Source organism: Carex rostrata, chromosome 2 (assembly GCF_964058835.1).
Source record: "Carex rostrata chromosome 2, lpCarRost1.2, whole genome shotgun sequence".
Taxonomy (NCBI): Eukaryota; Viridiplantae; Streptophyta; class Magnoliopsida; order Poales; family Cyperaceae; genus Carex; species Carex rostrata.
This window is the reverse complement of record NC_135919.1, coordinates 3,976,236-3,989,894: the sequence shown is the minus strand read 5'-3', so window position 1 is coordinate 3,989,894 and position 13,659 is coordinate 3,976,236. Positions and strand designations below refer to the sequence as shown.

General features: G+C 32.9%; 1 protein-coding gene and 1 pseudogene across 2 annotated transcripts in view; both read right to left on the bottom strand.

Annotated features, from left to right (window-relative positions):
- LOC144567137 (receptor-like protein EIX2) overlaps positions 1-13,659 on the bottom strand; it is a 31,862-nt pseudogene that overhangs the window by 5,150 nt on the left and 13,053 nt on the right. The window lies entirely within an intron of this gene.
- LOC144569636 (receptor-like protein EIX2) lies at positions 4,212-7,386 on the bottom strand. The gene has a single exon (XM_078320103.1). It carries the CDS (start codon positions 7,364-7,366, stop codon positions 4,418-4,420), a length of 2,949 nt encoding a protein of 982 aa, XP_078176229.1. The 5' UTR covers positions 7,367-7,386; the 3' UTR covers positions 4,212-4,417.

Sequence of the window (13,659 nt, the reverse complement as noted above, 5' to 3'; positions counted from 1 at the left end):
ATGTATATCGATCGACATGCAAAAGGTTCACCAGCAGTTCTACACTAGGTTTTTTAAAGAAAACCAGAGCAGATAGTTTTGAAATTTACTATCGATATATATCAATCCACGTAAGAATATTATTCTGCTTTTAGTCTTACACACTTTATTTTGTAATTTGTTTAAATAACACAATTTTATTTACCATTTGTTAATTATTTTTTATGCAAACATATTTTATTTTGAAACCGTGGTATAATTAACGAATTTTTATTTTTGAAATTTGATCATTATGTCATTAAAATTAAGCAAGCATTATACACTACAACAAAGTAGACATTTTTTGCGAGGGAAAAAACGCATTTATGACGGTTGTCCGTCGTAAAAAGTACTGTCACAGAAAGAAAAAGCTGAACAATGAAAGTAGTCTGTCGCAAAAAGTCACTTTTTTATTCTCGCGAAAAATGTCTCATTTTTGTTGTGTATAACTACTGCTTATAACAAAAATTTATATGGTTTGGTTTCCTTGGAAAATTCTTTCTCCTTTCAAATATATAGTGCATATCCTAGTGTTGATGTGCCCTCGTATAGATGATCTAGCTATATATATATGTGTGTGGCTCAAAACGAGATTACATCGTGGTGGAAGAGAATGGATATGGAATGAGCGCCATATACCATATTTTCACGAGGGGCCCAAAGAGGTTGATTAATGTGTGGTCGGTCCGAGCTGAGTTAGCTTCAGTCAAGAGTAACTCAAATTTAATTTAGAAAAATAGCGAGCTATCGAGTTGACTCGAATTTAGAAGTCCAGCAATTTAAAATTTGAAGTGTTGAACTGTTGAATTTTAAGGAACTTAGAGTTGAAAGGCTGATAGATGCTATCTTTTGTGTTATCATTTGAGTTTTGTTTGCCCATGTAATCACTATTTCACAAGTACAAATATATTTGTGGACATACATAAAAAAAATACAAAAGTACAAAATCGTACTTAAGTGAGCTGAGTCCAACTCGAACTCAACTCAGGAGAAAGATTTACTTAACTTGAATCAAAATTACTCGAGTTTTTAACAAATGAGTTATTAGCGAGTTTGTTTCCGAACTGAGTTCGAGTCACGAGCCACAAGCTTTTTGTACATGCAGCCCTTCGGATTGAGGCACCTCTAGGATTAATGCGTCTTTCTAATTTCATAGGACATTAGTTTTCTATCGAGTAGACGGCAAATATAGCTTTTCTAAAGATGAGTTATATATCTTTTTTTTTATTTGAGGGCATGACCAGATTAAAATCATAATATAATATAAACTAATGTGTAAAGACAGAAAAAACAAAATTGAGGAGATTAAAATTGAGCAAAAGTAGTTTAGAGAGCGAGCTATATTAAATATTCTTGTAGTGATAAATTAAATATACAGCTTTTTTTCATTTAGAAACTCACTTAAATGTACATAAATTAAATAGACAATGTGTAAATGCATAAAAAGGTAGAGAAAACCTCCAAACTGAAGCACTTATAGAATAATCAAGATAGAGAAAATAACACAACAAACTATCATTATATGTATAACTCTAGAAGCCAAAATCATCTCCGCATATATTATATGTACATAAATTGACAAAAACAAAAACATTTCCAATTATGACATTATATATTTTCAAGCTGCAGAAGTTTTGCTGAATTATGCATGTCTCATATTTCTTATAAAAAATCCAATAAGTATTTATTCATAAGCTTGATCAGGTTTTGGGATCGACAATACGTCAAATTTGTGTTAATTTAAATAAAGATGACAATATAATTAGATGCCCTAACTAGTCATGTCTATTAAAGATGATAACATTCTTTAAAAGTACTTTTTAAATTTGAAATCTAACATTATAAGCATGATTTATATTGTTCACATATCATGTCTATTAAAGATGATAACATTTCACATATATATTTCATCATACTTCAAATCATTTAGAATTTCAATGAAAAGTAAGGAATCTTAATATATATCGTCAAACAATATTTAAATTATTTCTGTTTTGACCGATCCGAACCAATGAATACCAGCTTATAATGGCAGGAAACCAAACCAGCAAACTGTTTCCAAATTTGATTTGGTTTGGTTCCTCTCTTCAACCGTATTTTTGTATGAGTAGCAGTAACCCCATCTTCAACCAATCTCTCTACCTCTTTTTTTTTTTTTTTTATTCTTTTCTTCTTTTGTTTTCCTTTCCTGCCATTACCCTCCCATGCACTCCTCCCTTCAACCACCGCCAGAAATTGGAAGTGACTTTCACAAAAAAAAAAAAAAAGGTTGCTTGGAATTGGTATTAGTTGCAGTAAACCAAACCAGCCTAAATAAGTTTCATATAAAATGCATGTTATGAAATACAAAATTAGATAGTTCCTAGTATATGCTTTGAGACAAATTTAAATGATTTATATTGGAAAATATCGTACCGGATGAGTTTATCAAGCCAAAATGAATAACTAGTTCTAATTAGATATGTTGGTCGGCCATGTTATTCATTCTTATTTTAATTTGTAGTGATGCATTATTTTAATTTGTAGTTCTAATTAGATATGTCGGTCCCTCAACTGTCTTGCTGTCATTAACTATTTAATTTTTTTTTTTCGTCTTTCTTCTTTTGATACTATTTTTTCACCCTCAATTCTTCCATCCAACTATTCCATTAGTCACTTGGGATTTCATCGAACACCTTCATTGCAAACAGTTTTGATAACAGCAGCCGTAAACCAGCTTTCATTACCACTTGTAAGATGGGTTTTCAGAACATAGTGGCTATTCAATCCCTCAAATAAACATTTGTCCAAAACCTGTCTATTTTTGCGCAGACATCTCAACTGGTTCCTGTGATTTTTAGCCTGGACTCAAACGTTTGCAGAAGCTGAGCTGGCCTTCGTCAACAGGCATTGGTTCGGAAAATTAATCGCAGGCCCGTTATGATGGATGTACTTTGGTCCTGGTTCCTTTTTAAGCCTAGTTTTCACTATTAACAGCCATGATACCATCAATTTAATGTTCATGCGTTGAGACCCAATCAAGTACTTTCCGCATGCAAGCTTAATTTTCTGATTCCATCTACCTGCTAATTATTATTTCTCAACTTCATACTAATCGTTTAATATGGAATAGTAATTTGTATAGTCGTTTTCAATTTAGAGAAAAGAAAAAGATTTCTCCATTAACTCTGAAATCTATTTCTTCTTAGAAATCGATCTGTTAAGTCGTTTACATTTGAGTCGACGGTTTTAATTGGGTTCAATTTCACTTCCAGAGAGGTTGATATGTGAAGAGCTTTTCCAGGAAATGGGCTAAATTAGGTTGGAAACTCATATTTCTAGCCACAAAAAAAAAATTATATAAAAAAATACGAATAATTTAAAAAGTTTCATTCATATAATTCCGTAATGTTAAGTAATTCATGAAGCATACAAAAGTAAAATTCTAAGTCTGATCGATTTGATTTTAAGTTACGTACTAAGAAAATATTATAGTGATGATAAAAGAACACAATTTAAAGTATGCATGTATGCCTAATATTTTTATTAAGAAATAAATAATTAATATATAAGTTGAGCATATTTTATCAAGTTTGAACTTCAGGCTGATATAATGGGCCTAGGAAAAAGATATAGATATATAGAAATTAATTTCATACATACAATCTCGATATATTTTATCAAGAACCTCTTGTCAAGTATTATTACTAAATTATATGTTGAGAAGCCTGATTGGAATTTCTGCTGATTAATACGATTCTTTAATGCTTTAATTACTAAGATTAATATTTATTATTTGTTCTCCGGATTCTATACAAAATTTATGCATTATTGACTATACCTAAGATGCGCTGGAAATAATAAATGAAGAACAATTGGAAATTATGTGCATTGACCCTCTCCATTCTACACCACATATCATGTAAGATCACAAATACAAGCTCAAATTAAACCACACTCAAGCTTCAATCACTCTTATGCTAATTAAAGTCCAACATGCTCTGATACTAATTGTTGGGAAAAATTGCAGAAGCGTTCAATAAGTAATTTCGTCGAACATCCTGTGAGCATAGACCAATACCTGACCAAATAGAAAAATTTGAAAGACACACAAGAAACCAACAGCAACAAACAATCAAGCACATAAATAAAATAGAGACACAAGATTTTACGTGGAAACCCTTTCGGGAAAACCACGGGAGCACGACGCAAAATCACTATAACAAAGAGTTCTACAATATAAGAAGATTATCATGCCAATAACATTCTATCTCACACTCTCTCACAATTTCATACACTAATCTATGAGATTATCAAGTGTATTTTGGTGAATTAAAGAAGTGAAAAAACTCAAGAAAAGAACTTGAAGATGAGCCTTCCTTTTTAACAGATAAAAGAGCAGCTTCAGAAATGAGACCCTTCAACTCACGGTTTGACTTTTAATCAATTGTAGAGTACAACGGTGATTTGGAGATGAATTCTGCCACAAACAACCATAATGAGCTACGACCCAATTCTTTTTTCTTCCTATTATAACACCCATAATATATACCCTCTCAAGCATACTATCGACTATCTGGAAATAAGTATACCTCCACTTTACTTTGAATAGTAGAATGAAAAACACCAGTAGAAATCCTGCTACAAACCCAAACTCGATGAACAAATACAACCACTTGTCCCTATCATCAGTAATTTCTGAATTGGAATCATTGTTACCATCACTCTGCGGAAGTCTGACACTACTCTCACAACTCGTCTCTAGTGGGGGTCCACATAGGTATGGATTGCCACAATAGATTGATGGGTCATTAAGCGTCTGCAACTGATGCCCATTTGGAATGCTCCCAGATAGATTATTATAAGAAAAATTAAGCACTGCCAGAGAGTATAAAGTGGATATGCTTTGTGGGATAGTCCCTGTTAGTATATTTTTGTGAAAGTCGAGTGACTCTAGAGATGTCATATTTCCGATTTCAAACGGAATGTTTCCTAGTAAATGATTGTGGGACAAGTTTAGATTCAATAAGCCATCAAGAACAACTATCTCCTGTGGTATTTCACCGGTTAGATTATTGTTTGACAAATCCATACTTTTAAAAAATGAAAGGCCTCGATAATCATACTCAAGGATCAACCCTTTGGTAATTGCATTTACACTCATATAATAATAATATATATCACCATTTAACAACGAGAACAATTGACTCATCGAAGTAAAATTATCCAAACCACTTGGCAGTGGTCCAGTAAGGTAATTATTGGAAAGATCTAAGAATTGTAGATTATTGAGTTGTGTCAATTTGGATGGGATATTACCAGAAATTAAATTGGACCGCAACCTTAGAATTTGCAACTGCTGGAAGCTTTCTCCTACCCAATCTGGTATTATCCCGTGAAAGCTATTTTCTCCAAGATCAAGCAGTTTTAATCTACAGCAAAATTGCAAATCAAATGGAAACTCTCCAGTTAAACTGTTGTTTTCAAGCTTAAGCACTTCTAGTGTGACTGAACAACTCAATGAGCTGGGCACAACTCCAGAGAGCCTATTATTTGCAAGATTTACAATGTAACTGATGTTAGACCAGCAAGGAGGAAGATGCCCTGATAAACTATTACTCGAGAGATCAAGATAATCCAAACTAGTTAATCTGCAAGGAAACAACTCTACAATTTCAACAGTGTTATTGTTCGATACGATCAGTTTATTCTTATATGGTGACTTACGGTTTTTACGCAGTTGTCCCGACAAGGAGTTATTGGAAAGAAATAGGTACTTCAAACTTGTAGGAAGAAATGGTATTTTGCCCTCAAGCTGATTATTACTCAAATCCATAGACATGAGTTTGGTCATGTGTACCAAACTGGCTGGTAACTTCCCTCTAAGTAAGTTTGTTGACAAATCAAGTATGCTAAGTGAAGATAAACTCCATAACCAATCGGGTATACTATCATCAATTCCAGTGTCTATCAGGTATAGATCCTTAATTTCTACTTGTCTTCGGAGCCAAGAGGGAAATTTTGGCCCTAGTTTGCATGAACTCAACCAGATAGTATTCAGTTGGAAAGAAGGGGTCCAATCACTATCAACTAAAATAGTTATGTTGTTTTCGTCGAGGTATAAAACTTTTAGGTTTAACAAACTAGTTAGATGAGCTTCTGATAGTAGTCCTGTGAAGGAGTTCAAACCAAGATCAAGATAGATAAGATTTGTTAAATTTCCAATATCAATTGGTATTGTACCACTGAGGTTATTCTTGTAAAGCTCAAGATGAGTTACACTTGTCATATCCGTTATCCACCCTGTCAAAGTTCCAGATATGTTAGTTGACGAAAGATCTAAATACTCCAGATTCCCCAATGTGTAATTTGACAACTTGCCCAATAATAACTCCCTAATATCTCCTTCTATATTGTTGTCCCTTAAAGATAAGTCAGTTAATTTTGTTAGACTATGTAGTGGTGGTACCATGCCAACAAGTGAATTATAATTGAGTGTAAGTTTGTTTAGAGAAGTTAGATTTCCCAGGGTAGCAAGATATGGCCCCACCAGGTTACACTCTTCGAGAATTAGAACATTTAAACTATGTAAACTGCCCACCCAAATGGGTATGGTGGTATTGAAGTTTTGATCAGAAAGATGAAGCACTTTGAGTGAGGTGAAATTCACAAAAGGGATTGATTGTGGAATGTGGGTTAGATTGTTATTGTACAAAACTAACACTTCAAGTGATGATAGTTTGTTCAAAGTTTCCACCCAATCATTGGAATCTTTAAAATCAACTCCTGACATTTCCATATGTTTTAGATTCCTCAGATTAGGTAACCACCATGTATCCGTGTTCAACATAAAAACAATCGAATATTGGTTGAGGAGGTATTCGTATTCAACATAATTGCTAAGATCCAAGTACATTAATCTAGAAAGGTTCCCAAGTTGAGGAGGTATCGTTCCAGATAAGTACGTATAAGACAAGTTGAGATACTTTAAGTTTCTAAATGCACCGATAAATTCTGGAAATTTACTCCCAGTAAAATTATTAAAGCTGAGATCCAAGTATTTCAGATCACTAAGAAATATCAAAGATGGGCTGATCTTGCCTATCAAACTATAGTAGATCCAATCATCGGAGTAATCTACATAGGTATTTCGAAGGTTTAGTTTGACAACATGACCTGTTTGATTGTTGCAACGGATCCCTGCCCAGTTGCAGCAATTTTCGTCACTCCATGAAGCCAAACGACTGCTCGTATCATTGACACCAGCTTTGAATTCCAGCAGTGCATCTCTCTCATGCTCAATACAACAATTTGCCAAGAAGGCTTGAATGAATACGAGGAGGAGGAAATTGAGTGAGAAATAGTGCATCTTTATTAGTTAATGTGAGAAGCTCTCAATGGTTCAGTAAAGTCTTCTAGTTGCACCTACTTATACAAGTAGCTAGGTGTTGCGATGATATCCTGAGATTAATTATGCAAGGTACTGAGACACCAGGAAACGTCAACTCTTTGAGGTACTAAGACAGTACTAAGACACAACAATTCGTGATACATATGGCTCTAAGAAAGTGTTCACACACGTATATTTTTGTTAAATCATGTAGTGATCATTCAACTTTTTATATGATTAAATTTGACTGGAGGCGAGCCTAATGCCTACTAATAATTAATCCAGTGCAATGTTGTAACATCTGATAATTTTAATTATATTTTTATAATTTATATTGGAGTTATTTATAATATTGCACATTTTTAAAGTTACTAATGTAAAAATCTTAAACTTTGAAAAAAAAAAGGAAAAAAATGAGATGGCACTAGTTCCACGTGGCTTATGCATGGTAAAATTTCCTACTGCTGTTGACCGGTCTATGGATAAAATCATCCCTCTCTCTTTTTAAATTCATAAGTGAAAATGAAATAAAGATTGAAAAAAAAGAGAAATGAGAAAGAACAAAGAAAAATGAAGAGAAATCTTTTGATATTTATTTTATTTGATTATATGTTCGATTGGAATTCCAATTACGTTGCATTGATTATGAACAATCATTGCAGTTTGACTTGAATTTTCTAGATTGATCTCTAACAGATAACCAGACTTCTCTATAATCTGTTTTTTTGATTTGTATGATTGAATTGGATGATTGAACTGGGTATTGGATTATGAGGGCATATTTATTTGGATAGCGGGTCTGAGGTTCGAATTTGATTGAACTGATCATGAGATTGTGTGTACTGTTAATGTGGGAATTGTCTGTGGCAGATATTCCAAAAGTGTGAATACTGTGTGACTTGTTTTACTGATAACCTAAACCCAGGTACTATCATCGTTAAATATTGAGGCATAATTTGATATTAATTTGTGTGAATTAATCCAGTCTATTTGAATGGGTGTTTGAATAAGCTAATTATAGAGAAGCGTGTCGTTAAATAACCGGTTACTGAGCTTTGTTATTTATAATATTTAATCTTTGATGATTTTTTTTTTATAGATTGTTTTTGCATGGAACGGAAGGAATATAAAGTCGAAGGCTTTTATAAATAAAATTCTGTGGTACTAGTCATATAAATGGTACTTCATCAGAACTTATGCTTTTATTTCAAATGATATACAGGCACAACTAATTTGCAACTTAATACTTTTGATGTATTGGCCTGCCATGCCTTTTACATTATTAATGAATCAAACTAGAAAAGCAGTGTTTTCACGGCAATATAATACGTACAAACAAAATTACAAACTGTTATCAAATTTTTTTCACAAATTTGGAATGTAATTGATAAAGTATTTATTATTTTGATCAGAGACTTCAATTGCTGAATTTTCTATATATAGTGAAACCTCCTCTTGATTGTCTGACAACCGCATAAATTTGTTCAAGTGATGAACATTGACTAATGAAAATTGCAGATGAAAGCTACATGTTCTGGAAGTTTTGATTAGTAAAACATCCTGTAGGAAAACTAAGTGTTTAAATATCAAAATTTACATATATAAATAAATTAAGCTTTTCTATTGTTAGCATAAAAATAAGTAACTATATTCTTCTACATGAAATTTACAACAAGATCGCACGCGCATGGCACGTTGTGACTCACAGGCAGCATTGGTGTGGGTTGAACGAACTCATGTAGTGGCCACAGTACTATTGCTAGCACAGTTATATATCACTACATATTCAGAGAACAAAAATGGGCAAAAATCATAGAAATTTGATGTTAGGGATATATTTTTTTATTAATAGAAAATAAATAAATAAAAATGAAAATAGGGGTACGATTTGGTAAAATTTTGAAATAATGGAAGAATTGGATGGTTTATCCCGCCCATCACGTCCAGCTAATTTTCGGGTCTCTAACCACGCAAACTCGCTAATTAAAAAAAAATGTTTCTTGAACGGGATAATATTCCATCCCGTCTAGTACTGTTCATTGTTTTTTTAGAGGGTTAGAAGAACAACGAAGAAGAAAAAAAAATTATGAATAGTACTGGACGGGTTGGACTATTCCATCCAGGATTTTTTTTTTAACGATTTTGCGTGATTAATGACGAAATTAGCTGGACAAAATGATACCGTTCATATATTTAAATTTTTTATAGAAATCTACTCCTATATATTTCGAAATATTTTTATTTATTTTGCTATTAATAAAAAAATCGGTTTTGATGCTAAGGTTATCCAACAGATTGATCGAGATGATTTTATTAGTAATAAAATTATTAAACAATCATGTCAATCGTCGACAAAATAATTACAAAATTCTCTATTTTTTTGTGAAATAGCAGGCAAAGTGCCAACTAAAATTTCGTTAAACAAAGAAAAACATGTACAAGGCGAATTTGCCGGATGGTTATATGATCATCTCTTTCTATAACATTTGATTATTATTTCATTAAAATTAAGCATTATAACTACTACTTATTACAAAAATTATGTGGTTGGGTTTTCTTGGAAAATTCTTTGGTTCTCTCCTTTCAAAACGAGATTACATCATCGTGGAAAAGAATGGATATGGAATGAGCGCCATATACCATATTTTCACGAGGGGCCCAAAGAGGTTGATTAATGTGTGGTCGGTCCGAGCTGAGTTAGCTTCAGTCAAGGGTAACTCGAATTCAATTAAGGAAAATAACGAGCTAGAAGAGTAGACTCTAATTGAAAAGTCTAGCACTTTGAATTTTAAACTGTTGAACTGTTGAATTTTAAGGAATTTAGAGTTGAAAGACAGTTAGATGCTATCTTTTGTGTTATTATTTAAGTTTTGTTTGCCCATGTAATCACTATTTCACAAGTACAAACATAATGGTGTACATTCATAAAATTTATACCGAAAGTACAAACTCATATATATTGCTCATTGGAAGCAGGTACTGATCAATTGAGTCCGAGTTGTAATGAGCAAGCTGAGCTCAACTCGAACTCAACTCGTAGTTAATCGAGTTACACAACTTGAGCCATAATAATTCGAGTTTTTAACAAACGAGTTATTAACGAATTCATTTTCAAACTGAGTTCGAGCGGCTCATAAGCCACGAGCTTTTAATTGTACAGCTCTTCAGATTGAGGCAACTCTCACTTACATGCATTTTTTATCCATAAAAATAAAAAAAATAATTAAATAGACAATGTTTAAATGCATAAAAAGTTAGAGAAAATCTCCCAACTGAAGCACGTACATCATAGAACAATCAATATAGAAGAAAATAACACCAAAACCTATCATTATATATATATATATATATATATATAGAGAGAGAGAGAGAGAGAGAGAGAGTGGCTAATGTGCTTTCATAAGCACTTGGCCCGAAGTGCTGCCACCCCATTTTCGATTTTTCAAAATCCAAACAGTTGATCCGAACCGTTCATCTTGTTCTCCATATTAATATCTGCTTGGAGACCAAATTTTATATTTTTTGGAATTTTTTTGCTATTTATTAAGCCACTTTGAAAATCGCTGATCCAACGGTGAACCCCTGATTTTACTGTTTGGCAAGCCACCGTTGGATCAGTGATTTTCAAAGTGGCTTAATAAATAGCAAAATAATTCCAAAAAATGTAAAATTTTGTCTCCAAGCAGATATTAATATGGAGAACAAGATGAACGGTTCAGATCGACCGTTTGGAATTTGAAAAATCAAATTTGGACCGTAAGCACTTCGGTCCATATGCAACCGAATGTATATTAGCCACTCTCTCTCTCTCTCTCTCTCTATATATATATATATATATAGTGACTAATATGCTTTCGGTAGCATATGGGCTGAAGTGTTACCGGTCCAAATTTGAATTTTCAAAATCCAAAAAGTCGATCTGAACCGTTCATCTTCTTCTCCATATTAATATGTGCTTGGAGACCAAATTTTACATTTTTCTGAATTTTTTTACTATTTATTAAGCCACTTTGAAAACCGCTGATTTAACGGTGGCTTCTGATTTTACTGTTTTGTTAAGCCACTGTTGAATCAACAATTTTCAAAGTGGCTTAATAAATAGTAAAAAAATTCAGAAAAATGTAAAATTTGGTCTCCAAGCACATATTAATATGGAGAACAAGATGAACGGTTCAAATTGACTTTTTTGATTTTAAAATTTCAAATTTGAATTGGTAGCACTTCAGCTCATATACTACCGAAAGCATATTAGTCTCTGTCTATATATATATATATATATATATAACCCTAGAAGCACAAATGATCTCTGGTTTTGAGATAAAAAATCTGTCATACTTATTAAAAAAATATTCAAATTATTATTTCTTCACAAGCTTGATCAAGTTAATTTTGGCGCCGACGTACGTCAAATTTGTTTTAATTTAAGTAAAAATGACAATATAATTAGATGGACTAGATCTCTAGTCAAATAAAAATAAAAATGACAATTAAAATAATTACATTGACTCGCTAGTCAATGACAATTAAAATAATTACATTTACTTGCCAGTCAAATAAAAATGACAATCGAAATAATTACATTTACTCGCCAGTCAAACGAAAATGACAACTGAAATAATTACATTTACTCGTCAGTCAAATGAAAATGACAATTGAAATAATTATATTTACTCGCCAGTCAAACGAAAATGACAACTGAAATAATTACATTTACTCGCCAGTCAAATGAAAATGACAATTGAAATAATTACATTTACATGGACTCACCGGTCAAATAATTACATTTACATGGACTCACCGGTCACTACCTACGCAGACTTACAAGGTTCACTGTTGCACATTCCATGCATTTGACCTGATGCAGTTGATACTCACTACTATAATCCGTCCCGTTCGTGTAACATGTTGCATGCATCACAAAAAGACGCATGCGGAAAGAAAAAGTTTCGAATCCTACAGAATAAAGAAAGATCTAATACCCCGAAAAGTTACGAATTTTTTTTTATAGGAAAAACGGAATAGAAATTCCCGTCCGCCAGACGGAGTAGAAATTTCCAATCACCAGACAGAGTAAACTTTCCTGTCTGTATAATTTTAACATAACTATGCAAAATGACTAATTAACAAAAAAAAAAAAAAAATTGAAAACGAAGAAAAACAGACCGTACAAACCATTCCAAAAATTAACATGCCGCACTGTACATCACAGAAAGATGCTTATAGAAAGGAAAAGTTTCGAATCCTTCAGAATAAAAAAAAGATCTGAGAAAAAGAGCAACAAAGAAATTAGTTAGGTGTCCCTCCCACTGCAAGCTTCAAATTAGATTAAGTGGGGTGGTTCGATATGCTTCTAGCACTCTCCAAGTTTCGGACCAACCTGTAAAGTTGTCCATTTAAAGTTCAATTTACTTAAAAAAAAATCATCTTTAATTTTGAAGCCTTTGGTATCAATATATAATACAAGTTAAACTTATATATAGCTGCAAAATCAAATGATTCACTTAATATAATAGACTTAATTTTGATGGAAATTAAGTTCATACCTATAGATAACAGTTAGCTTACTGTAGCTTATCGGTTGAGCATATCTTTGAAATTTGATAAACAAAAATAATCACGAATTTGTGAAAATTTTATTTTTAACATGGCTGCAACTTCAGTTACCGACAGAAATAGAGTGTCCACAACTTCAAATTGCGGACAACAACTTTTTTTCCTACTCTACCCACTTCAACTGAAATTTGTGGGGTCCATTTTTTTGGCCAATCAAAACACTCTGTTTCGGTCATCAAGCAAAATAGGGTGGTCAAACCTACTGAAAAAAAAAAAAATTGTTGTCCGCAACTTCAAGTTGCAGTGGCCGTATCAAAAATAAAAAAATTTCAGATTTCAGTTTCATGATTATTTGATTTTTTTTTAATAGTAAAAATAAAAATTTCAGAGCATATATAAAAGGAACAATAGCATGAGTATAGTGAAGTAACTATATATATAGTTACTTCACTATACTCATGCTATTGTTCCTTTTATATATGCTCTGAAATATATATATATATATATAGAGAGAGAGAGAGAGGGCAGTGGCGGAATCAGAAATAATCGGTAGGGGGGGACCCAGTCACAGAACCCAGTTACCTCGTCGCGGAGCCAAGTCACTAGAGTGCCATCCGGGGAGGACCAAGGGAGGGTCAGAGTGCCATCAAAGGGTCATTGCGGAGCCGAGAGGGGGGGGGGGGGGGGGCAGAGCCCAGTCGCTTCAGTAGTGTGTGCAA